The sequence below is a fragment of the Eutrigla gurnardus genome (assembly GCF_963514095.1).
Source record: "Eutrigla gurnardus genome assembly, chromosome: 15".
Classification (NCBI taxonomy): Eukaryota; Metazoa; Chordata; class Actinopteri; order Perciformes; family Triglidae; genus Eutrigla; species Eutrigla gurnardus.
Window position 1 is genome coordinate 13,669,604 of NC_139938.1, and position 26,203 is coordinate 13,695,806.

Genomic DNA, 26,203 nt, shown 5'->3' on the forward strand with positions numbered 1-26,203 from the left:
GTTTGATGATTCTCCAGAAAATTATGTTTTATTCCTGAAAGCTTCAAAAATGAAAGAAGAAAAAATGATTAAAGTGATGAAATGAGAAGAAATCACCATAAAGGAGGGGAAACCCCCCACCTCTTCCAGCCGACGCGTGTCTTCGGTGATGGGGGTGGAAGCAGGGACCAGCAGCATCCCCGGCACGGGTGGGAAACGTGGGTTTGCATTCTAATGAGGGGATGGGGGGCGCTGAATGGAAATCACGACAGAGTGACGTGGAGGAGGAGGAGGAGGTTGAAAGGAGAATGGGAGAGGAGGCAGCTGCTATAGTTCATTTCCAGTCCAGCCTCTGCTTCTCGCTGCGCACACACACACACGCGCACGCACACACACACACACACACACATACACACAGTTTGGTGGTGGGGCGCGTCAACCGGACAACAAAGGGACGGGGGGTGGGGGGGGGGGATAACTAACTGCAGACGGGATAGGGATCACACCTTCACCACTCTTCTTTTTTTTTATGTCACATCTTCGGGGAAATCAAGCATCAGCCGCGCTGGAGGTGACCGTCACGGAGGCGTTAATCACCCGCGTAGGTAAGCCTGTCAACGCGCTCCGCATCAGCTGTTTGAAAAGTCAGACATTCTTAAATGTCATTGCCTTAAAAAACGCACTTCTCTTAAGTGATGCCAACACTAGAAAGTGCATCTTCTCACATTTTCATTTTTTTGAAGTGATATTTGTTGTTGGGGGGTCGCAGCTGCTGTCCGTCCGCGTGCGCGTTCTGAATAATTATAACGAGGGAAATTGATAGGCTATTATTGATTCGTGACTCTCTCTCTCTCTCTCTCTCTCTCTCTCTCTCTCTCTCTCTCTCTCTCTCTCTCTCTCTCTCTCTCTCTCTCTCTCTCTCCATCCATCTGCGCCTCAGAACTATCTGACGGACGCCGCGGCTCGTCATGAGGCACGCTGCTGCTGTCCGCCGCTCGGCTTAAGAGCACTTAATCTGTCATTAGGGAGTTATTTTCAGACGGTGCACCAGCGACGGACACCGGCTGGCCACTTTACCCGCCGACCCTCTCCTCTCCTCGGTCTCGGTCTCTTCCCCCCTCCCCCCGTTCTCGGCGCCGCTTGTTGTTGTTGTTTACTTCTCCGGTAAAGGAAACTTTCCCCGTGTGTCCTCCCTGAAGACAGTACAGCGGTGCTCGTCAGCCTCGGCAGCGGAATGGAGATGGAGCATTTCGACGAGCGGGACAAAGGTCAGAGGTACGGCCGGTCCAGCGCCAAGATGAACGGCGTGCCGAGTCCGACGCACAGCGCCCACTGCAGCCTCTACCGGACCCGGACCCTGAAGACCCTGACCACGGAGAAGAGGGCCAAGAAGGTGCGCTTCTACCGCAACGGGGACCGCTACTTCAACGGGATCGTGTACGCCATCTCCGCGGACCGGTTCCGGACCTTCGACGCCCTGCTGGCGGACCTGACCCGCTCCCTGTCCGACAACGTCAACCTGCCGCAGGGCGTCCGGACCATCTACACCCTGGACGGCTGCAAGAAGATCCTCAATATCGAGCAGCTGGTAGAAGGTGGGTAGACTGAACAATCACACCTGGGGGGGCTTTATGTGCATTATCAGCAACTAATCTGTGCACCTCTTCATCTAAAAGCCTGTCTGCCAGCTGCCATGCTTTCCCTGTGCCCACCTCCCTGATTTATAGAGTAAAGTATCAAACACATGGGGGAAGAACTGCTCACTTTGCAGCAGGAACCACACTCCAAGATATGATTATATATGGGCATCGCTGTATAAAACTAGCTAAGCAAATTTTAGATTATTATGAAGATTATAGGCCTGTCATTCATTTGATGGCCATATGGTGATACGGACATATGCTTCTTCTCAGATTAGCTCTCCTGATCTGTTTTACTCTCACAGGAAGAGAGCCACAAGTTGTCGCCGTCATCTGGGGTTGGTATAAAAATGAAGGCCTGTATTTAAACTATACGAGAAGGATGAAGGCCAGCGTGCTGCAAAATATCCCATATCAGTATATTGATGTTAAATATCTAAATTTTCCAATCATGCTGCGAGAATAAAAGTTCTGTAGCTTGGTTAAGAGTTGCTGCACAGAGAAAATGAGCTAGCTTGTGCTACTTTATCTTTACCTTTCTTCTCTGTAGCCTCTTCGTCTCATCTCTTTTGTTATTCCTGAAGCTAATCCCTCCTCGTGTTCCCCCCCCTGAACCTCCACAGGTGACAGCTATGTGTGCAGCTCCATAGAAGCGTACAAAAAGTTGGATTACACGAAAAACGTCAACCCCAACTGGTCGGTGAACGTCAAGGCCTCGGCCGCGTCCTCCCGCGGGCCTCCCTCCCTGGGCAGCGCCAACGCCGGGGCCCCGGAGAGCCGCGAGATCAAGGACTTCATACGTCCAAAGCTGGTGACGGTGGTGCGGAGCGGAGTGAAGCCCCGCAAGGCCGTGAGGATCCTGCTGAACAAGAAGACGGCCCATTCGTATGAACAAGTCCTGACCGACATCACCGACGCCATCAAGCTGGACTCTGGGGTGGTGAAGAAGATCTACACGCTGGAGGGCAAAATGGTGAGATAAAGAGTCATCGTTTGAAAGCATTGCTAGTGTTTGTAGTGGTATTGGAGGACATCAGACATATCTTTGGCTGATATTGCTGATTGTTTGCCTGCATTCAAGGTAGTTATGTTTCATAATGCTGTTTCTGGTGATACACTCAGTGGGAGCTGATGTTTTGTTGCATGTGTATAGGCCAAACCAATAGAGCAGCTAGAGATAAGAGCAAGCTTTGTGCAATAGATGCAAAATCGTGGCGACTAACAGCCGTCGCTCTTTCATGAAGGTGGTTGTTTTGCATTTGTGTTGCTCGGAGGGGGGGGAAACACAGATCAACAGGCTGATAGGAGGATGAAAATGGCTAAATATTTTATGACCACTCTCTCATTCTTCTTTCATGAGCCTCCCTGTGATTGGAGAACAATTGCGTCCCCTTTTCACAGCCAGAGCCGTGACGAGAAGTGAGTGACACGGAGACCCCGAAGGGGGTCGAGGGAAGGTGAAGATGAAAGAAATGTGTGAATGGGAGTCTGGGTTCTCGCCCACGCTGCAGCGAATGTGTGCCTCCGAAACACAGTGATAAATCAGAGTCTTGGCCCCCCCTTGATAGTCCACCCACCTATCCGTCTCTCAGCTGTGGAGGGAGTCGCTATAAAAATAACACGCTTCAAAACACTACCCGTCTATTTGCGTAGTATTCTCCATACAGCACTGAAAGGAATGCGGAAATAGCACTACACTTGTAATATGAGGTCAAACACACCTCCTCTGTGCTCCACATGGCCTTGTTAGTGTGTGTTTGTCAGAGAGGGGAAGGAACCAAGAGACTGGCTGCGTCTCTGCCAGCGTTTCAGGGATTCAGCTTGTATATGTGACATGTTTCAGCTCTCCCGTCTCTTCCCGTTTGCCTTCATGTCACCCCTCCATCTCTCGTGCCATCCCCCATCATCCGTTCTGTCTGTCTGCTCCTCTCTCCAGGCCGCATCGTAGCTCCAACTCCCCCCCCCCCCCCCCGGCACCAACATCACGAACGACCCCATTATTTAAAAACAGATTGTGTTTGACGTCGAGGGCGTCCTGCCATTTTGTGTCGCACAGCGGTAATCGTCTCCTAAACGGGGACCAATTTGTGACTCGTCCTCATGAATCTGGTCTTTACCCTCTGGGCTTTTTATTGTTAATTGCCACGTCAGTGCTCTGTGTTAGTATTTATCCCTCTTCATGTGTCGGCACTGGCGTGTCCTCCTGTCCCTGAAGCCCACGCAGTCTATTTAATGAGCAACAGTTGGAGGTAATTGTGACCTGCTGTTAGATCCACCCCCGATAAGATCCCAGAATCAGGTTTATCTTGAGAAACCTCCCGTCGGAGATTAAACTCACCATTTTGCACAATGCCCTGCTAACTCTGTGGTTGCCATTGGTTACGATTATCTTGGAGATTACACAATAAATGCCGCGCTCACCCGGTTCACCCCTCTGCTATTGGAAGTAAGACTATTATGGTTGTGCTATTTTTAGACACAGTATTGATTGGGCTTGTAGGCATGGTAACGGGCTGACTGCCAAATTGGCTGGGTTGGGGTGAGTGCAGAACGAACTCCTCATCTTTCTGTGTGCATGCATGCGGGAGAGTTTGCATCTGCGATTATGGCGTTAAGAGAACAGGGAGGTGGGACTCGGGTGTAGTAGACTGGACCGGAGCACCATGACAGTGTGTGTTTCATTCATGCGTGAGAGGAAATCCTGGACAAGACCTGAACAGTTTCGAAAAAGGGGGAAAGGCCTCAGAAAACATAAGCTTCTCGTAAATGTAAACCCCCTATGAAATGTGCTTAATCCATGTTAACTCGTGCATTACAGAGAGAGAGTTTAGTGTAACAAAAAAACTCAATACTACCTCAGTTACATAAACTATCTAGATATGCATCATAACAAAATCACATGTATATGAGTAAACTAGTGAATAAACTGCATATTAATGACACTCACTATACATTCTTGTATAGCAGGAGCGTGCTAAAGGTAATTTACCTGAGTGTGCACCATGAGGTGACTTTAAGGGTTAAGTAGAGTGTGTCTTTCTGTCTTTCTTTATCTGTGTGTGGGACCGTCAGCTGAGCTGTGTCAGTCACCGAGCCCACGGCACAAGTAGGTTTCTGGGCCTGACTGCCAGTTACGTCGAGTCCCAGCAGGGTCCCAGAGCCCAGAGAGAGAGAGGGAGAGTATCTGAGCACCGGAGCTCAGGCTCTTTGCCTTCATTAACCCCTGTAATGAGGCCAGAGATAGTGGGGCAGGATGAGCATGTACCTCCCCAAAGCCATATTCCCATTCTCTTTGTCTCCAACCGTTCTCAATGATTGCAACAGCGTACAAGACCGCACATGGATTCTTATTACATAACTACTTTTAAGTTATTTACTTTTTTTTTTGTAGTTAAAAAAAAATATGGCTGCCAAACTGTGCTGAGATGAATAATGGATTATGTTTTTGGTTTTTGAAGTTGGCTTCTAGTTCAACTGTGTCTGTTTTCTGCTCCAGTTCCTGCTGTCAGTCCTCTTATTATGCCCGTTTTTATTTATGTGCTTATGTTTTTATATCTGCACTAGACAGCTTTTCAAGTCTATTGCCAATAACCAAGTTTAAGTTTTGATGCAGAAACAACACTTGCATACTTCTGGCAAACATCATTTTTTTTGTCATTTTATAAAGGGGACCCAAACTTCTCAAACATTTAAGAGCTTTTCCCAAAAGATAATACAGAATATAACTTGAAAAACATGAAAATGAGACTCCAAGTCTTATCCAGCATGCCCTTTTACACTTGATCATTGCTATGAGCACATTTCAGTCAGTATAACAAAAAAAATCTCCAGTGTATACACCCGAACATTCGCTATAAAAAGGTTTTGATCTTTGCTATCAACGTCACAGCAGCATTTCCTATTCAGCAGTATTCTACTATAATGAGATGTGGTAGGGAGAGGAGACGACATATGACAGGCTGTTAACAAGTCTCTGTGAGGATGTGATACGTGCGCTATACTATGCTCGCTTTTCCCACTGGGCGCTTACTCCACTGTGATCATTTCTGGATATCCTGTTTCCTGTCTGTAATACCAGCGACTGAATGAGATAGACGGTATCAAACTCCACCCCCCACCCTGGATTCTGTCTTAGGTCTTCCTGAATGTGACGGGTGATATTTTTAGCTCTGTCCCTTCTCCTTTGGGGTTATCGCCACCTCATATTTCTCAGCAAGCTAGTCACCTTGGCTGGCTCCTACGATGGTTCGATCCAGTTGCCTAGGAACTGTCCAAGCTGCTGTGATGTCATACAGTCGCACGGTACACGATGGTGTAGCTGGGTTTGGTCTGATCAAGAAGATAGACGACCCATAAGTGGCTTACAACGCGGACATGGCTGGCCTATTAATACATGTAAGCTCTGTTTACACACACACACACACACACACACACACACACACACACACACACGCAGACACTATGTGGGACCACAGCTGCCAGCCCTGAGCCTCGCAAAGGCTCACGCACACTTAGGCACCGATAGTGACACACACACTCTTTTTAACGGATGCATCTAGATTTCTGCACATGCTTCACTTGCCATTCACTGCAGGCGATTATCAACCAGTGCATGAAGAGATGCCACTTAGTCATCTGTAAGGTTGGGTGCATTCTGTTTTAGAGGCTCGTCTTCATTAATGGGCTCCTCTGCATCTCAGTGGGTCTAGCGTGCAGGCTTATCATTTCCATAATGTCATTTAATAGACTCAAACACATCATCAGGGTACCCTGAATTATCCGGAGTATCAATGAGTCTGTTTCTGGAAAGAGATGTTGCTGGGTTTTTTTGTGTGCTTTTTTGTATTTACAGCAAATAAAAGACCTTTGCAAATAATGCCACAAAGGTGTTACAGATATGATTTGCATTATATCCTACTGTGGCTGTTGTTCTACTTTCCTAACCATGCTAACAGACTGGTGAGGCTCTAGGGAGGGCGGTTTTTGTCTGCCTGTCCAAACCGATTACTGACCACTCATTGGTGGAGAGAAATGTGTTGATCTGGTCGATTGGTCGGTCCACTTAGGTCCAAATCAAAATATCTCAGAAACTAGCACACAAATATGCATGCCACTTTGCACAGACATTCATTATCTCCAGAGGATGAACCCTACAGGTGATCATCTTGTTAGATCTGCTCTCTCTCTGCAATTACATATGATGTTACCTGCCAGCTTGATGTCATCAGTCCTCGTAGCAACTTCCCAACAAGTTACTCCAGACTTAATGTGCTTTGCTTTTAAGCATTATATTTTGTCCACCTCTTATATATGGCACCTATAATACTGTGGCATGTTTTCGCACTAATTAAAAGGTGCATGTTAAATAGAGATTATATGTAGGAGGAAAGTGTGGATGAGCCACTTGTTCACCAGCTGCAGTGCAGCTCTCACTTCACAAACCGCATTGTTGGCCTGTTCTTTTGTTGGCAAGGCTGAAGAGCTTTTAATATCCTTTTATCTTCCGTATTCTCTGCAGCCTCCTTCTCCTCTCTGTCTCCCGTTTCTTTTCATTTTTCCTCCACCCGTGACAGTTTCTGCTTCTCTCTCCATCCGCATCGCTACTTCTCCTCCTTATGTAATGTTTTGGTTTTCTTCCCCGTCAACAAATCTGCTCTCTTCACGTCCGTCAGACGTCCATACTGCCTCTCATCTTCTTTCTCTCGCCCTCCTTTGCTTCATTTTCCCCAGTCTGTTCGTCTCTTGCTGTCAACAAGACATCGTTTTTACGGCCATTTAGTTCGCATTTAATTAGCACTCTCGGCATGCACCCCCAAATCCTAGAGCTGCAACATATGGCATCGCCTCGACTGTCTGTCTCCCTGTCTCTCCTCCCCCTCCCCCTCTCTCTGTCCCTCTGTGTCCCTCCACCACACTGTCCCAGCTTCATTTTTCATCTCCTTCTTCGCTTCTCACTTTTTCCTACCTTTCTCCTCATTGGCCCATATCCAGCTCTGCAGGGACTGTAGAGAGGGTGCTATGGCAACATCACTTAAAAATGTTGTGCAATTAATGAAGTGCAGGGATTATGTTATGCTCATATATACAAAGCATTCAGCTGTTTTTTTTTTTAATAATCTTTATTTGATGGATTTGTGTCTTCACGATGTCACTTTTTCTTCAGGCCAGGAGGATTGTGGGAGTCCTGCTGATCTGCTGAGTCACAGCGACTCAGCACAGCAGTGTGTGTGTGTGTTTAGGGGGGAGTGTGTGAATGTGTGTCATGCACCTAGAATACAGTGTATTTACTCTGGGACATTAAATGACAATGGCTTGTAAAAATGATGAAACTGTTATATTATTGTGTGCAAACAGGTTAATCAGGATGTGTTGTTTCAGACGGTTTTCTCTGTCCGTCTGTCTCACCAGACAGTGACCGAGGCAGATTGGAGGGCTGTCTGTAGTCAGAGGACCTGCTGCCAAAATTAGGATCGATGGCAGACATTTTCAGACTGGCAGACTGTTGAGAACCTAGACACAGCACAACTTCATCTCACACACTGTCTGGCTCATGTTCTCCCTGACTCACTCATTCTCTAATCTCACAGACCAATCTGCATATGAAAGATTCTGTCCCGTGCTTTTAGTAGCTTAAAGAGCGGAACCAACATTTCTCGCCTGTCGGAGCTTTTGTCTCATCGTTCCTCGGGGAGGGAGGTTTTAAACATTAGAAGTTTCTCCAGGCAGGAGGGAAAAGTGTTGTTATTTGCTAAAAAATGCCTTAGATATTGCTCTTAAAATGAAACATACTTACAAATTATTTTACTGTGACATTTTGAAGTAATATAACATTTCTGCATCTCTATATAAATACACTATATCAAAACTTCACTTTTTTATAACCAAAACTGCTGTTAATTCACTCCTTCCTGTCTCTTAAATGTGAATATTGATGTTTTTAAATATATCTTGAGGTCTTGGACTGAAACTAAAAGAAAGAAAAATACATTTAAAGGCCTGTTTACAAGAAAGATCGATCATTAGCATAATCGTAAGCATCTTTTATTGAAGTCAATTAAATGACTCGCTCGCTCCAGTAACCTGTGTACTTACACGTTCAGCTCTGTAATTCAGCACACTTTTACTCGTATGCAAGCTCATGCAGGCACACTCATCCTTGGGAAATAATTAAAGTCGAGCGATAAAGAGAGAGAGATGGAGAGAGAGAGAGAGAGAGAGATCATTAAGGGGAAATGAGGAGAGAGAGTTGGATAAAAGACAACATAAGAGAAGCGAGTTGGGGTAAAATGAGGAGACTGGGAAGAGGGAAGGGAAGTTGGGGATGATGCTGTGTTGCGTCCGTTTAATGTCCTCTGTGGGAACACTGCTGCATAATTACCTATTTTTTTTTTTTTACTTCTTTCATGATTGGCTCCCTTCCGAAAAATTGCTCCAAAAGAAAGTTTGCTCTCCCCCCCCCCCCCCCCCCCCCCCCCGTGGAGAGCAGAAGCCGTTACATAAGGTGTTATGGAACAGAGCAGCCAGTCTGCTGTGCTGGTTTGAGGCGAACGCAGTAACACCAGTGCCAACTCAGCCCGCTGCACAGTTAATTGGCCTCATGTCACCCCCCTCCCCATCAGTCAGCGTGGCTCTTTGCTTGCCTGTAACTGTGTCTCTCCCTTCGGCCTGAGATGTGATTATTTAAATTCCCCTCGAGAGTAAGGAAATGCATTTTGTCACTTTCATTTTGAGAGTGAGAACCAGAGTTTTCCTGCAGATATTTGAATACATTATGTACTATATGTATATATGCATTTTAAAAGGATGTGTTTGTGCTAACCCTGCAGAGCTACCGGTACCAGCTGACAGCATATTTAAAGAGTTGTACTGCCGTCAGTTTTGGGCTCTATGGATGTCAGTGAATGTCTATTGACAAAATGTGCCATTCGTTTTACTTACATAATCATCACAATAATACAATACAAGACAGATAATCCAGTGAACATACAGTACTTCAATGGCTAGTAAATGTAGATCTGTTTTCAAACAAAGATTACTGTCGTTTCACAGTAATCTAACAGTAAAGAAAACGCTGTTTTACAATGAATATCAAACCCATGTAGTTATACTGATTATGGCCACATACTGCAGCCCTGGTACGCTGCTGCATAAATATTAAAGTGCTGTCATTCCTTTGCACCTTTTCAGTCCTTCAGGCGCTTCGTGTATTCGCAACAAACACTTTGCCCTTTCTGTTTCTGTCTCCCTTTATCTTGTATCAATACATCCATCCATCTGTCAGTCGCCTGTCTTCTGGTCTCCATCTGTCTGCTTGGTCACTCCATGGTTAGTGTTTCAGAGCAGCACAACCTGCCCTGCTGGCCAGCTGCAGTCGTTTCAGCACCGCGGACAGCTCCACTGAGTTTATCTCCCCTGGCAGGCAGCGCTGGCAGCTCGTCCCTCCAAAATGAGGTCTTTCTGTGAGCAGGATAATGTTGACCTCACCATGTCCTCTGTGTAACCACTATGAGTCTATTGTGGCACAGGAGATTAGTGCTCGAGTCTCAAATCTCTTTGTTTTTTTCCTCCCCTGGCTCTGTAGTCGTCTGTTTGTTTTAGTGCAAGAGAAATGCTTGTGTTTGTCTCCGGAGAAAGGCCAAGCTTTAAAACAACAAACTAGCAAAAACAGTTCAACCTGTGCATTCAATTATATATATGTTTTTCTTTTATTCATTGAAGAGTTTGCCTATAAAATGCCATAATGATAAATGTCTATCACAAATTCCCAATGATAAAAGTTACTTTTAATAATAATAATAATAATAATAATAATAATAATAATAATAATAATATTATATACTATATAATATTTATTTTCTTGTCGACGATTAGTTTCCTGTTGATCAAGTGATCAATTACTTGTTTCAGCATGCACCATATTTCTTGAGGTAACCACATTAACCTGCTCACAAACTCCCACTAAAAAGTGAGGCACTGACAGATGAGCCCTCGCGTAGACCTGAAGTCTGACAGGGAGACGGAGAACAGAAGATTATAAATGAGTGGAGCGAGATCTGTTGTGATGAATCACTCCCAGCCGCTGATTCAGGAGCTGCTGGTGAGAACCAGACGGACTGTTTACTGTATAACGTCATATTCATGTGTGCCTTACAAAACAACACTTGCTTTTTTTCTCTCTTTATTTCAAACATGTAAAAATTAATACAGAAAGTGTCATACAGAAAACTAGAAGGCATCGAGATATATGAAAATATCTCTGACTATTTTTTTTTACATGTCTGAAAAGGAGTATACACTTATTTAATCCCACCCCTTCTCTATGATTCATATCCTCAGTCATATGTATTTTTATTATTTGTATTATCTTTACTTAACAAGTATCTTACAGCATATGTTTTTCTCATGTATTCTTAATAGATATTTAACCTGTCTGCTAACTTATAAAACTACTACTGATTCTCTTGTTGATATTTAAGCTTTTACGCTGTCTTCACTATTACAACTGTCTATGTCTATCTCTCTCCTTGGCTTAAAATCCACTCTGCTTTTCTGGTTGTACTGTGGTTTAATGTGTTCTCTGGAAGGACCTGTAAATCTTTCCACACAGTGCCACCATGTGGCGGCAGTTATAGTCTTCCCCCACGTTTGCCATCCACCTTTGCACTAATGTTGTGCAAAATAATATGACTTGCAGCACCACATTTGCCCCCAAAATCCAGCTGGTTTCTTAAATGTGATTTTAAAAAAATGTAATCTCAAAGAAACGTAGAAAGAGAAGAAGAACAACCAAGGGAAAGAGAGTCGGTTACTCTAGTAGGTGTTCCGTGATTCTACACTAGGTGGTGCAGTGAAAACATAAATGGTCTTACTGAGAAAGTGAACAATCATTTGTTGTGTAACACATATTAAGGAGGAGATGACAGTCACATTTATGATTATGATTATGTTTACAGCTTGTTGCTCATCAAGTAATATATATACAATTCTTGTTTTACTGTTGTTCTAACTAGAAAATGGACCAACGAGTGTCTTTTTGCTCTTTTATTAAGCACAGCACCATGAAACAGTAGATAGTCAGCCGTGTTGGCAGTGGACATTAAGGGAAGAGGATCGTTTGTCAGCGACGTGGGAAACCTGTCAATTCCTGTCTTGCTCCTGCAATCTTGATTGTGTTTTGCTGCCAGCCAAAATAATGCTTGAATAAATCGACCGTGGATCCCTTTAGTGTGGGGAAGTGATTAGAGCCCGTTTTATACTTCATTATAAGACGTGTGAGAGGTGATGGCAGGGTCGTGAAAGTGCCGATTTGCACACTCCTCTGCTCTTTTCTCATCATCTTATTTTTAGTTCCTCTTTATTTCCCTCCTCTTTTTTTTCTCTCCTGTTTGTTTCTTCCTGTCCTTGTTTTAGCAGCGGTGGATGTTGTGTAACCGCACTGGTTCTGCTGTGAGAACGCAGCACCAGAGACATCAAAGCGGCTTGTTTTGTCATTGGGCTCAGAGCAGCAGTCAGGAATAGATCTCCTCCTCTGTTGCTCGTTTCCCTCTGTCTGTTTGTTTCCTCTCCAACTCGGGAGATTTGGCCAGTTGGTTTTCTTCTTCTTCTTGTTCTTCTTCTTCTCCTCCTCCTCAGCCTTAAAAACAAGATATAGCGTTTCAATAAGAAGCGAGCCATGTGCCAGCTGTGTTTGTGTGAATGACACAGTTCTGTATCATACCCGTAGTAGATAAAATATGAATGATGGACCTCTCTATCACAGTGTGCCCGCTGTGCAGTCAGTGGCACGCACCAGCCATGCACCACTGCCTAGAGGGCATTATCACCATGGCAACCATACCCCTCTCAGTATACAGTATCTGTTTGTCTTTTGCTCCATATTAGTTTCCCCTCAGCTCGAAGGTGCCCTTAAAAGCTGCCCGACACAAACACCGTGTCCCCTCGCTTCTCCTCTCTCCGTCCTCCGTCACTCTGATTACATTCTGAACGTGTTCTTCCTCCACTGTTTACCTGACATTTCTACCGTTTCTGTCTCGGGACGAGCGGCTTCAAAGGGCCTCGTTTCAGCAGCAGAGGCCCGAGGACGTGGTCTGAATGACTCAGAGCAACAAACACACATCCCGCTGTGAAGGGCCTTTCAAAAGACCACAAGCTGAAAATGAATGCATTATATCTAAGAAATGCTTCTTCAAGCAAGAAGAGAGAGAGAGAGAGAGAGAGAGAGAGAGAGAGAGAGAGAGAGAGAGAGAGAGAGAGACCTGTGAATAAGAAGGACCATGGAAGAAACACACAAACATTCACAGTAAAACACAATCCATTAATATTCTAAAGAAATTAGAGATATTAACTTATAACTCAAATGTTCCGTGCTCAGTGAACACAACGGATACCATGCAACAGCAAGCAACATAACATTTATAAAAAAAAAAAGATGAAAACTATGTGCAAATGAAAGATAATAAAAGAAAAAAACGGCACACTTAGAAGTGTCCAAGGCCTCCCTATCAGTGCTGACAGCCATCTAGTTAGGAAGTGGAGCCGCTCGCCCCTGAAATAATCACCAACGCACCGTCAGGGGATATGGGGGAACAAAGCAATATGCACTCTGTTAGGGAGCTAAAATAATCATATAAGAATAACGTCACACCCACACGCACAAGTATACATATGTACCCGTGCAGAAACACGTTTTCATGTCATGTTCAGCTGAATGTATGCACACACACACACACACACACACACACACACAGACACACAGACACACACACACACACACACACACACACACGAGACTTGATTTGAAAAGTCAAATGAAAACGACCCGTACTCCACAGAGAGTCTGTCTGAGATTAAACTTGTTTTTTGTATCCCCGTCGGCCCATTTAAAAGCTGTGGGGGGTAAAGCAGTATGACTCCCATCTCCACACACACACACACACACACACACACACACACACACACACACACACACACACACACACACACACACACACACACACACACACACACACACACACACACACACACACACACACACACACACACACACACACACACACACACACAATGGCCCCTTCACTGTTGGGTATAATGCTGTTATATCAGCTGTGACTTTCTTTTGGGCTGTTGATCGGTGGCTAATAGGAATCTAAATGGCTTCTTGGATGTTAATTGCCATGAAAATGCAATAAAGGTTGCTTTTGTGTTTGTGTGGCGACTCCAGGCGCTGCCAGACATGCATGCAGCCTAAATTGCGATAGCTCCCAATAGGTTTTTTTTTGTCACAGCTGATGAATCCACCGCTGTCTTCCCCCTAAATCCCTCCCTGACTGTCGCATCGCCTTATCGTGAAATATGATTTGGAATATTGATAGCTTGGGATTGAAATGTGACGGTCGCCCGTGGGTTGTAATTAAAGTTGTTTGAGAAAGACACGCAGAGTTTGGATCAGATATGGAATTAGCCGCCGACTAAATCAAATAGAAAAGAGCAGTTCAGTCATAATGAACGCTCTACGGTGGGAAAGGGCAGATTTAAAAAAACAAACGACATCTGTCGTGTGCAGACGGAATGAAATGTAAAGAGCTTTGGGTGAAGATTTATGAATAATGTTTTAATTCATTTGACAAAACAATAACAATTCTGCAGACTTCTTTAACGATACCGTTCCTGTTGCGTTGCATTCAGTGACCCAGTGTTTTTTAAAGCGGTGCCTGTCAGCATGCCACTGTAGGTTTGGTATTTAGCTTCACAGCACGCAGTCTGTCAAGAAAATGACAGTGACTCATTAAGGTTTTCTTTCTGTGAGTCAGTTCTGTACTTCATCAGTTATCTCTCATTTCTCTCATCTCTAAATGTCTCTCTCCCTCTCTCTCTCTCAGCACAATTTGTTTTAATCTCTCTGTAGTGTACACATGCACTCTCCCTCTCCCGTCTTACTTCCCTCTCTGTCTGACTCATTACCATTCATTAGACGCTGGCCCTCAGGGGACCGGACCCCACCACTGCGTTGCGCTGGATGTCCGGTTCACGTGCTGCAGTGCATCAGCAAATGAGCGAGTCAGCGAGGTCTCATTATGGTTGCTGATAGACTGATTAGCTGCAGGAACAACACCAAGCCGGGGCTCAGGGACACGAGAGGCATGAGAGGCACGTCAATGAGCGTGCTAAAATAAAAACAGAAGACGCACAAACACACTTCCCCTGGTGTTCCTTACCTCTTGGTCCTGAAGTGCACGTTCAGGGAAAGTCCATTATGTGAGCATGAGCAGTGTGGAGGTATGTGTGGATGTGCAGAGTATTAGTGACCTCTAGCAGTGAGGGGTCGAGAACCAAAAAAATCCTTGACTGACGCCAAGATGGCTTTGCTTTTGGCAGCTGTGCTCAATTGACTTGGATATTGATTTGGAAATGAAAGGATGATAATTGGACTTGTCTCTGTCCTCAGGTGTGCTGTCTGCAAGACTTCTTCGGCGATGAGGACGTTTTTGTGGCGTGTGGACCGGAGAAGTACCGCTACCAGGACGACCTGATGTTGGATGAGAGCGGTGAGGCTACAGTTGTCTGACATTTCACCTCTGATTCTCCTTCGCCCTCCATTCCTTGCAGCTATGTTTTCTTAATGGTTACTTAATGGGTTTTTTTTTAATATGATTTTCTGGGGTGGAGCAGTCGATCATTTAGTGCTCTCACATTGCGATTAAATCGTTGTCGGGTTGTTGGATCCATTATTCCTGTTTCCAAGTAGCGACTATAATGAATGCCTTACGGTGCTTGTGTGTAAGTACTGTTTTTAAAAGCATGATTAATGGAGAAACTTTATTTCTTACATCTTTTTTTAAGGAAGCTGCAATTCGATGTAGACATTCAGAAATTGAGCCAAGCTGACTGGCTATCATGTTCAATATACATGTGATTAAAATGGCATTCCTGAGGTTGTCTGAAGAAAGCCAAACATGGTATGGTGGCGAATTGTATAACTTTATCATTTTTTTTTAAAAATTTAATTCTAACAGTATATTATATGAAAAGGAAATGCGTATAACAATGTGCATTTTTTCCACTTTATTTCCATTTTTTGTTGTTTTTATGTTGGCACATTCAAACTGTCATACATCCACTTGTCTTTCTCTGCATTTCCCCATTAATCACATCTTTTCAGCTGCTCAGTAGTCCTCTGTGTAGATGACACTTGTCCCTGGTTCAGGTGGCCGAGGTCTGTGTTAGCTGTCCAGTTCATTACCCTCCGTCGTCTCTCCCCTGTTATCCTCTGCTGCACCCGAGCCATCCTCCGACCTCTTTGTTCCTCGTCCTCCTCTCCGCGCTGAGGTCTGCTGAGGATACTGTTCTGTCCTCGCTTCACCCAGCTGTGTTTCACTGTCTGTCTCCTCCCCTCCGCTTCCCCGTCTGGATCCTCCGTCCATTTAGTGCTCATCTGTATTCTCACCCTCTCAGCTCGCGTCCTGTCTCCTACATGAGTGACTGTGCACTGTCTTTTGCTCAAAGGTTTATTCAATTAATTTGATTCCCCCCCTCCGTATCCCTTCATCCATACCCATCCCACCTGGGTCGCCAACCTCTACCTCCTCTCCCCCTGTCATCTCTCTTCGCCTTTTTTGCCTCCCCACTACTTTCCTTTGTTTGTGACCTTCTCTCCTTTCTCTTGAGAAAGACCTCAAAGCAACCTCTTCCACGCAGCAGGGAGTTTAAAGATCCCGTTTCCATGTTTCATCTGCATTTTCATTCGTTATTGCTTGATTGTTGCAGGTTTGTCATAGTAAACAAGAAGTAAATCACCTTTTTATGGTCTGCAAGTTGAGCTCAAATGTCCCTTTCCCTCTCCGTGTCGCCACAGGGGTCCTTGTGTGTTAATTATCTGCCCATGTATGCAAGGACTGCATGTGTGAATACAAAAACCTAAACCAGTGCAGCAACCTGCCACGTGCTTTGGAGTCCATAAGTGCTATTTTATTTGTGAAATCTGCATTTCATGGCAGAATACATCTCAACGGGTCGAGAGTGTGTCTGTGTTCTTATATATGAGGAGAGAAGACACCCTCGTGTGTGTTTTTTGGCCTTCAATTTGCAAAATATCACATGACCTTCTCCTTATTTGCTCCGTATCTAGCTTCAGGCTATGAATTTCTCTTCAAAATCCTTTTTTCAGGGCTGAAATTAGGCTGGCAGTTGCTAAAGCATGCTTTGTTGAAAAACCTAATTGAAAAAGGTAGTTCAGCTGTTTGAAGGTGTAGAGAGAGTGAGCGACATCATCCAAACCCTGCTGGTGTACATTGATCCAGGTTGTATCTGGGTAGGCTCAGACGCGTCTTAGTGTGTGATTTAGATTTAAATCTCCATGGAAAAACTAAGAAGTCTGGATTTGTGAGACAATTTAATAGAGATGGAGACAGACACGCTCTACTTATTTTATTATTTTATCTTTGTATTACTTTATTTTATATTACGTAGGACACAAAGGCCTATAAAGTATATAGTGCAGAAATCTGGTTTATTTAAACATGCCATTTTGTCGACATTAGCGTTGTTATAACATTATAATGTTTGCGTATTTGGGGCCATATTCATAAACCTTCCTAGTGATCAAATTCTAAGAACATAACTTGCAATTATGATGTTTCCCCTTAGATTCAGACTCGATTCTGGGCACGATAACAGTTATTCACAAAGCAGAGAGCTTCTAAATAACAGGGAGGAATACTTTTGAAAATGGTGGAAAAGATAAAGAGCTCAGAGAAATATTGTCCAAACGCTGAATGACGGTGATTTAATGATACTTTATTTGCGCTACCAATGCATTATTACAAGGTATTATTAGCTATTAAGATTACTTGACCACTTTTAAAATTGACCTTGAATTATTGAAGCTAACTTTGTTAACAGCTTCCCTCCAGAAGCCAGATGGAGATACAGTTGGGTTGCTGCTCGGGTTGCCGCTCTGCCTCTTGTGTTCGTCAGCTCCACCTGTCACTCCCCCCGCAGTCCAAATATGGTCATTTACATTCATTGTTTGCAACCCAAGTTAGCGACGCCAAAATGCCGAACTTGAGGCTTCAGAACCGCAGACCGCAAACCAATGGGTGACATCACGATAACTACGTCCACGTCTTATTTACATTCTGTGGTCTTCCTGACCGATGTCAGGACAGCAGAGTCACTCAAAAGACTCAAGACTTCACCTCCATAGCAAAGCATGACTCACTTCCAAAAGTATCCTTGCTGAACAGCTACTACTTTACTCAGATGAGGACCTAACACTTGCTTCTACTTTTCCGCTATTATTTATGATATGTTGTGGTTTCTTTCTTTCGTCAAATGTACTTGTTGTGAGTCGATTTGGACTAAAGCGTCTGCTAAATGCTCTAAATGTTAATGTAATGTAATTTACATTACTTAACCTTAACCCTGAGGGAAATGCTTATCCTTGTGGGGACTCAACACACATAATGTATGAATATGATCTATAATTTCATTAGCACAAGAACACACGCACACACACACACACACACACACACACACACACACACACACACACACACACACACACACACACACACACACACACACAGTGGGGTTTTCATCAATTTTGGGGACATCACATTGGCTTACATACATTTCCCTAACGCGAGCAGCCTCATCCTTACCCTAACCTTAAACCAAGTCTTCACCTTAAAATGGAATGACTTTATGGGGACGTGCAGTTGTTCCCATTATGTAATCAGATTAATGTCCCCAACACACACACACACACACCCACACACACACACACACACTCACTTCTTTCGCTGCCTCAGAAGACAGGGAGCACAATTTGACACCTCCTCGTGCTCTGGGCGACGGAGAGCCAGAGGCAGAGGGCAGGAGTCACGAGGGGGAGCTGTAGACGGAAAAGCAGAGGGACGGACGCGGCAGACAGCGCGACGGAGAGACAGTCGGAGTCAGTGCTGCAGACAACTTCGCCTCCTCTCAGCATCACTATATAATTATCGCCTCTGCCTCAGCTCTGGCACACTGTCATCATGTTAACACTCCGCATTGTACATTAATCACAGGGCCACAACGGCTGCCACGCAAGCAAATAACACACACACAGACCAACATGCACCCGTGCCCTCATTCTCTCTCTCTCACACACACACACACACACACACACACACACACACACACACACACACACACACACACACACACACACACGCATGCACACATGGCAGTATGTATAATTTCCCCTTCCAGCTGGTCTTAAATGGTAATGAGCTATAATGGGGCTGGCTTAATGAACAGGAGAGGAGCAAGTTTTGGGGATGAAGGAGGCCATGGCTCATTTATCAGGATGTGTGCATCTGTAAAATATCAGCCCTCCGTGAGTCAGAGCTGTCACTCCTGAAACACCACAATAATTGCGTTTGGAAAGCGAGCGCAGTGAAGGTCAGAGCTCATTTTTACAGGGGACCTGAAGGTAAAACCAATTACAGCCGGGTCGGTGCGTTAGTGGTTTGGTGTTTTCATGTTTAACTAAAGGTTGGAATCCATCTAAAATTATTAAAACAATAGAGAAAAAAAAACAGAAAATTGTTATTTTCTCTTCCCAAAACTTCTTGGTCTTGGAGACTATTTGATCAGGTGAATAAATAAATATGAAGGGATTTGTGGTTTCTTGCAGAGTGTCGTATGATGAAGTCGGTCAACTACGGGAAGATGTCTGGCTCTCTGAGCCGAGGCTCCCCCAGGACCGCCATCCAATCAGGACGCAGCAAGTCGCCTGCATCCAGTAAGTTACTTCCTTCTTCCCGTCTCCTCTTCCTCTGAAGGAACCCATTTGTTAATGGGATTTGGCATTGGTGTCATTGTCCTTTGAGTATCCTTGCGTCCGTGTGTTTGTGCACGGGCGGGACTGTGCGCGGCGTCTCCGACCTGATGGACACAGTTGGGAGTTGTTTGTGCTTTGATACTTCCCTCGGTATTTTCTAGCTCATCACTTAATCAGCATCGCGGCGAATGAAAACAGTAGGGGTAAACACCGCAATGATATCAGAGCTCTGTGGAGGGTCTGGCTTGTGTTTTGCTGTGTGCATGTGTGAGCCGTGTCTCGTTGCGTGCGGAATATGAATTCAAATGAGAATAATTTCACAAGGGAATGGAGGAAAAAAAAGGAAAATATGTATGAGGTAAAAAAAAAAAAGAAGAGAGAGGGAGAGAAAGGGAGGGAGTGAAGATGAGAAGGGAAGAAGAGGGAAGGGGGTTGGTGACTCAATCCTGCAGCTCCACACAAGCCGTTCTTCACCTGACATACTAATGAAACGTAATAAAATGGTGAGAGCCCGCGCTGCTACCTGCTGCATTGTTTGTGCCTGATAACGATGCTTTTATGAGTGTCTCATGAAAGCAACGACACTGTGTGTGTGTGTGTGTGTGTGTGTGTGTGTGTGTGTGTGTGTGTGTGTGTGTGTGTGTGTGTGTGACAGACATTCAGTCTAGCTCAAAGCCGGTGAAGACTTGGTGATTTTCCTGATTGCACAGCTTGAGCTTTGGCTGTGTGTAAAACGCCTAGTTATGCACAGCAGACTTGACTTTTCATCCTCACTGCTATTATTTTGGGATTTGAGAGCACGGAGACCTTTTTTGGGGGGGGGGGGGGTGATTGGATTAGGTGATGCAACACACAGAAACTCCCTAAGAGGCAGCCGTTCCACCTGTCGTTGAATCACACGAGCATGCACAGACACACACATGCAGCGTTGCAGGATGGAAACCAACAGCTCTTTGTGTGTTTTATGTCGAGCCGTGGAGGAAAAGGTGATGAAAAAAGAAAAAGCAAAGGGAGGAGAGAAACAACTGGGGTGAACAGAGAAAGTTCTGGATGCTGATGACTTGAAAACTTTGGGGAAAAGGTTATGAGAGTGAGTCATACGCTATCTGATCTCGTCGGCTGAAGCAAGTCTGGGATGAAGGTGTGTGTGTGAGAGAGAGAGAGACACACACACATACAGGAGGGGGGAAAAGACAGACTCGTCTTGGTTACCATGGAAACATAGCACAGCAGGACCATTAAGCTACAGACACAATAGTCTGTGACCGCCATATATGGCAGTGACTTCCTGTAAAATGGCCTGCAGTGCAACGGAGCTGACTGACGCTCTCGTCCTCGCTGGATCCCTGAGTCAGACCGGCCCGCCGTTTTTCACTTCTGAGAAGCGTTCCCCTTCTGGCGCTGCTTCCGCCACTTAGCATCATCCGATGTTCCCAGATCGCTGTTGACTGTTGTGCTGTGTTCCCAGATCGCTGTTGACTGTTGTGCTGTGCGCTGTCTCCATCCCCCCGACACAGCATCACTTTGGTGCACGAGGAGGTCAGGGTGGAGCGTCGGGAGGAAATAACAGATGATCGATCTGCTGTTTGACCCCGATCAACACTCTGCTTGCTTTTTTTTTTCAACACTCAGATTTAACAAGTCAATATCATTTGAGAAGTTGTTGGGTTTTTTTCAAACCACACCATGCCCCCTCCCCTCGAGGACAATTTGTCCTAGAATTATGCTAATAGTCAACATCCGCTGCTACTCTGTATATCTTATAGAGGTGCTCATCCTCTCACCAGTGGAAAGACAGAAATCTCACAGGGGAACGATATGAGAAAGAAATGACGCATTTCTGTTGATACAGTGTAACGTTTCACAAAAACATAGATTCCCTGTGTTGCAGTTGTATTATGATTCAGTGTCTTACATTATTATTATGTGCAATTTGTTTTCACATGAAAGTTGAATTATTCAGATTTGAGGAACAATTGGGCTTTCTGATTTTTCCATGGTTTTCCAAACAATAGAAAATCAAGCATTAATCAGCTGATTTACAAAAAAAAAAAGATCATTAATGTTTATCAAGCAATCATGCTGAACGTTGATGGACTATCTAATCTGGAAATTGAATATGCTTTTTTACAATTATTTGGACGTTAATAAACTAAACATTGATCAATCGAACAACAACAAATAAATAATAGATGAATTTGTTGTGAAACAGATTGATGTTAAAGTCCTATGGCATCAAACCTTGATCAAAGTTAACAGAAAAAATGCAGGATGTCTGTAATATTATGTGTCTAATGCACCGACACTAACAACAAGTCAATCTTTTGCATGCAGGAAAGACATTAAGTTTAATTGTTGACGCTCCAATCTAATCTCCAGCTAACACAATGTAGTCTGGCTTGCATCACTGTATTCAATGTAATAATAAAGTGGGGCGTTAAGCCCATTACCTCTGCAGAATAATGCACTTAGATGAAAGATAATTAATTATTCAAAACGTTATCGCTGCTGCCGTCAGGTATTTAATTGCAGCTACGCTCCAAACCGGTTTTATCTGAGATCTTGGCAGTTAAATTAAAAGTAATACGCCAGATAGACAAGCGTCGTCTATGTATTGATATTTAGAAACCAGCAGCCTGTAGGTTATTATTTCTCATCCACGCTCGGAGAGAATGCAACAAAGTACGCCGTTCGTTTTCAAACCTCGCTGCAGGTATTCAGGTGTTTGAATGAGCGGCCTTGAAGTCCCATAATGAGTGAGAGAGCATGGAAACAACACGTGCCGACCACCTGGCGTCCCTCGGCGTCCCGGATGCTCATCATTGTGTGGGTTTGCAGCCTCGACCTCGAAAGATATTCACCCTGCAAGGTTACAGATATAAAAACCCAAAACACATAAGAACTTACCTAAATGGTGAGCACTGGTGCAGCCAGTGTCATGTGTCATGTGACGTGTTGAACGTGGAAGATAGGCGTTATGGAGATACGGCATCCATGTCTTCATTAAAAGTCAATAATTTTAAGAATTTGCATTTCGTCATCCATTGAAAGGTTTTTCTAAAGTGAAATAAAATGTGGGTGTTTAATGTAAAATTAGATTCACTATGCATATGCAACTCTCCAAAGAATTCAAATATTTCCCATAAAACATAACTAAAGGATTCATTTTGTTACAACACTAAGCAGCAATCAGTCATTTAACGTGTTTTAATGTTGTGAGTATGTTTTACATCATCACACAGGGACAAATATGTAAGACTAGACCAGACTAGACCAACCCCTTTGTTTTGTCTAGTTTCAGGAACACAAGCCTTCTGAGAAATATTCTGAATCACAGTAGAAATGAGGCTGCTTCCCAGCACAGGTTCAGTTGAGCTCTCCTTCCTTTCCCTTATTAAAAACACCAAGAGACACTACAGTCAAAAACATTGTTTTCAATGTTGAGACTAGTTTGGAGGAGTTTGGTTCCATTGTGCAAAGAAAACATCCAAGATACACATTTAGGTGTTTATTTTACTGAACGTCTGTAGATTTCTCCTGAAGACACCAAAGATAATGCCTCATTTGCATTAAACATTTTCATGTCAGTAATCAACTGGGGAAGTGTCATGGAGATATGTATTAGTGAACCTAAAAACATGGTGAACATGGATGTTTATGGACACTATTTTCTGATTTATGGAGTGATACAAACAGATCTCCAAAATTCTCTTTTTAAAAACCTTCGACTCTCATACAAACTGACAAAATCATTTTTAACCTGGCTTTATCCAATGTTCTGATTTTTGACCTGAAAATCCATTCAAATTGTTATATTTAATAAGATAATATCTCATTTGCATATTACATTTTGAAACCTTTTAATACAAAAACAAATAATTGTCCTAATGTATGTAATCAACTGGGGGAAAGTTCATGATGGTGGTGTATCAGAGTGGATTGTTCCCCTGTTCCCTTATGTGTGAATCATACACTAACACACATCTAATGTCTAAAGTAATGAATCATAGGTCTTTAATGCTGTAATCTTCTCTTACAAACAATATGAATGAAAATGTGACACTGAAACGCATCAGGCCAACCGATGGAATCTAAAGACACGGATCGCATCTCGACTATCTGACACAACCCTGATTATTACGACTGACGGAGCTACAATCGTAGTCAGCTTGCGATGTCAAGGTAGCGGAGAAAGCTCTCAGCTGTCCACGCTGGTGTTGTGGAGGGTCTGATGTGGCGTCATGTTCCCTCAGGTTTGTGTGCGTGTACGTGGGCAGGTCGCTGTGTGTGTCAGCCTGACATTGTCATCACTCGAGCTTCATTCAGCGATGATCTCACAACCCCAGCTGAGGGGCTATACAGGCTCAAAATAACGTGAGAAAAACAATCTGCACTCATACATGCTCTCTCTCTCCCTCCCTCTCTCTCATCTCACCATCTGTCTTTCTGCTCTCCACTGATGCTTCAAATGAGATCAAATGAACATAGAAGGGTTCAAATGTACTTTCTGAAAACGGCGTAACAAATACAGGACACCAAGTAACGGGCTTGAGGGAAGATGACGACATGCTGACGTGTTCATGAAACATTGTTAAAAACACACACACTTATATAAACACACTTATATATGATAAACTCACTGATTAAATGTGCCAAATTCCCCAGATTACCTTTGAATAGCCCTCAGACCACAGACAATATTGAGTATACTGTGAATGCATTTCTTATTGTACTGTAAAAATGCCCCTTCACAGTGAGCATGTTTACATTTAAAAGCCCTTAAATGTTCAAAAAACACAACTAAAAATGTTCAAAATTGGTTCAAAATTGACAGGTTTTTCACCAAATATTTGAAGATTTAAGCCATATTTCGCCACAATTTGGAATACTGGCTTTCAACTGACAAATGTGGATGTGGTATCTTGGTTAGACTCCAAAATAACGATATGTAGCACGATGTAGAGGTTGAAAATTCCACTAAGCCGGTATTCCCAGTGAAATATGGTCTAAATGTCAACGTTCAATTTACTTCTTTTGAACATCTTCTGACAGAGATGCTCACTGGGATGAATGACGTGTGATGTTCACAGACACCCCAGTAATCTGTTAGTGTTATTATGTGCATAGTTATAGCTCACTTCTTTTGCATAAAACACATCAGAACTTGTGTTGGGTCACCCGCAGTTCGATTTAAGCTGCATATTTGGTATATTCCACAATCACTTTGAGGCCTTTTTTCTCCTTCTTTTATTTAAATTCACATCACAATATGAAGCCTAAGTATCATCCAGCGCATCTCTCAGCTGGAGACGCGTCCATACATGAGGTCCGTCTCCATATTCATCGCTAGCTAGCACAGCTTTCAAGTTGAATTTCGTGCAGCCGTATACGCAGCAGGTGGGAAAGAAGCCTAAACGGCTGCGTTGGATTCTGCTCCCATTGGTTGCATCAAAAGGATCTGCTGTTTGTGTTGACTGTTTGTGTGAGAAGAACCAAGAAAGAGAGCATTAGTCACGTGACCGACCGGCTCCACCACTGTGCTCTACAGCTTCAGACTCTTTCCAAAAACATGCTGATGTGTCACATGACCCCTGCCATGCAGAGCTGTTGCTGTTGTTGGGTGATTTCAGAATAAAAGTGGCAGCATTGAGAAACAGACAATAGAGCCTTCAGGATGCATGTAGGAATCACCATCACAGTCTGCTTGAACATATTCTTTCTATCTGCACCAATCTCTCCCAATTCAAATCTCTCTCTCTCTCTCTCTCTCTCTCTCTCTCTCTCTCTCTCTCTCTCTCTCTCTCTCTCTCTCTCTCTCTCTCTCCCCCCTCCCCTCTCTCTCTCTCTGCGCGTCAGAGTTTGCGCAAGCAGCCTCCTCGCCTCCCCGTGTAGTAGCTCCAGCTCTGCTCCGTCTTTCCCATTCACCACACTTTACTATCACACTCGGGCGGAGCTCTTCATCGTCTTCAGCTTCTCCTCTTCCTCCGATTTCTCCTCTCCACCCCGCGTTGGATTATCACTGTGTTTTTCATCATGCTGGAGGTGGAAGGTAGGAGCCTAAAACACCATTTTTGTGTTTTTTTCTCCCCCCGACAGCAGGATTATATATATAAATACATGCATATATGTGGGTTGGTGTGCCTTTGAACGCCACTGAGTTCGTAGTAGCCCACGAGGTTAATGAGAGATGCCTTCACTGTCTTCGTCCCGTTGTGTAACCGGGAGGAGCGTCTGCACCGCGCAGCGTAAACGCCGATGTGGGATTTCATCAATGAACGTCCAGGAATTGCTGGAACAACAGCGGCGTCTTAATTCCGTTGGTCCCCGCGGAGGGAAATAAGAATAGCCTTCTTCTTAACGCAGTGTGTGTGTGAGATGACGCGCTTCTTCTCCCTTTGTCTTGAATAATTCAGAAAGTTGTTTGATCTCGGCAGGGGAATAAACATTATCGGTGAAGGTCTCACCTCTCCGCTGCACCAACAGGGAGGTAGAGATGAAATATATGTTATATTACATGCAGTGGTTTTCACAAGGAATGCTGTTTTTTTCTGTTTTTAATTTAACATTTAGATGCATTTTCTCTTTAATACTAAATTGCCTCATATCTCAGTCACTTTAAATACCTTCCTCTTTGAATTGCATAATTAATTTAATACGTTGAAGTTAAATCACCTGGATCCATTATCATTAATAACTGCAGTTTCACACAGCTTCATGTGAGTCCCGACAACCTTGAGGTGACTTGAGGTGAAGCTGTGAA

General features: G+C 44.0%; 1 protein-coding gene across 3 annotated transcripts in view; it reads left to right on the top strand.

Moving 5' to 3' along the window:
• The first annotated feature begins 481 nt into the window (after positions 1-481).
• dclk1a (doublecortin-like kinase 1a) overlaps positions 482-26,203 on the top strand; it is a 42,253-nt gene continuing 16,531 nt past the window's right edge. For 2 of the 3 annotated variants that reach the window (XM_084028329.1, XM_084028327.1), the window contains exons 1-5: positions 482-584; positions 1,179-1,574; positions 2,243-2,592; positions 15,064-15,163; positions 19,297-19,404. In XM_084028329.1, coding sequence (XP_083884455.1) covers positions 509-584; positions 1,179-1,574; positions 2,243-2,592; positions 15,064-15,163; positions 19,297-19,404 — 1,030 coding nt within the window. In that variant the 5' untranslated portion in view covers positions 482-508. Of the gene's footprint in view, positions 585-1,178; positions 1,575-2,242; positions 2,593-15,063; positions 15,164-19,296; positions 19,405-25,346; positions 25,493-26,203 lie in introns of those variants that run through there. The other variant, XM_084028328.1, reaches the window with a different exon arrangement.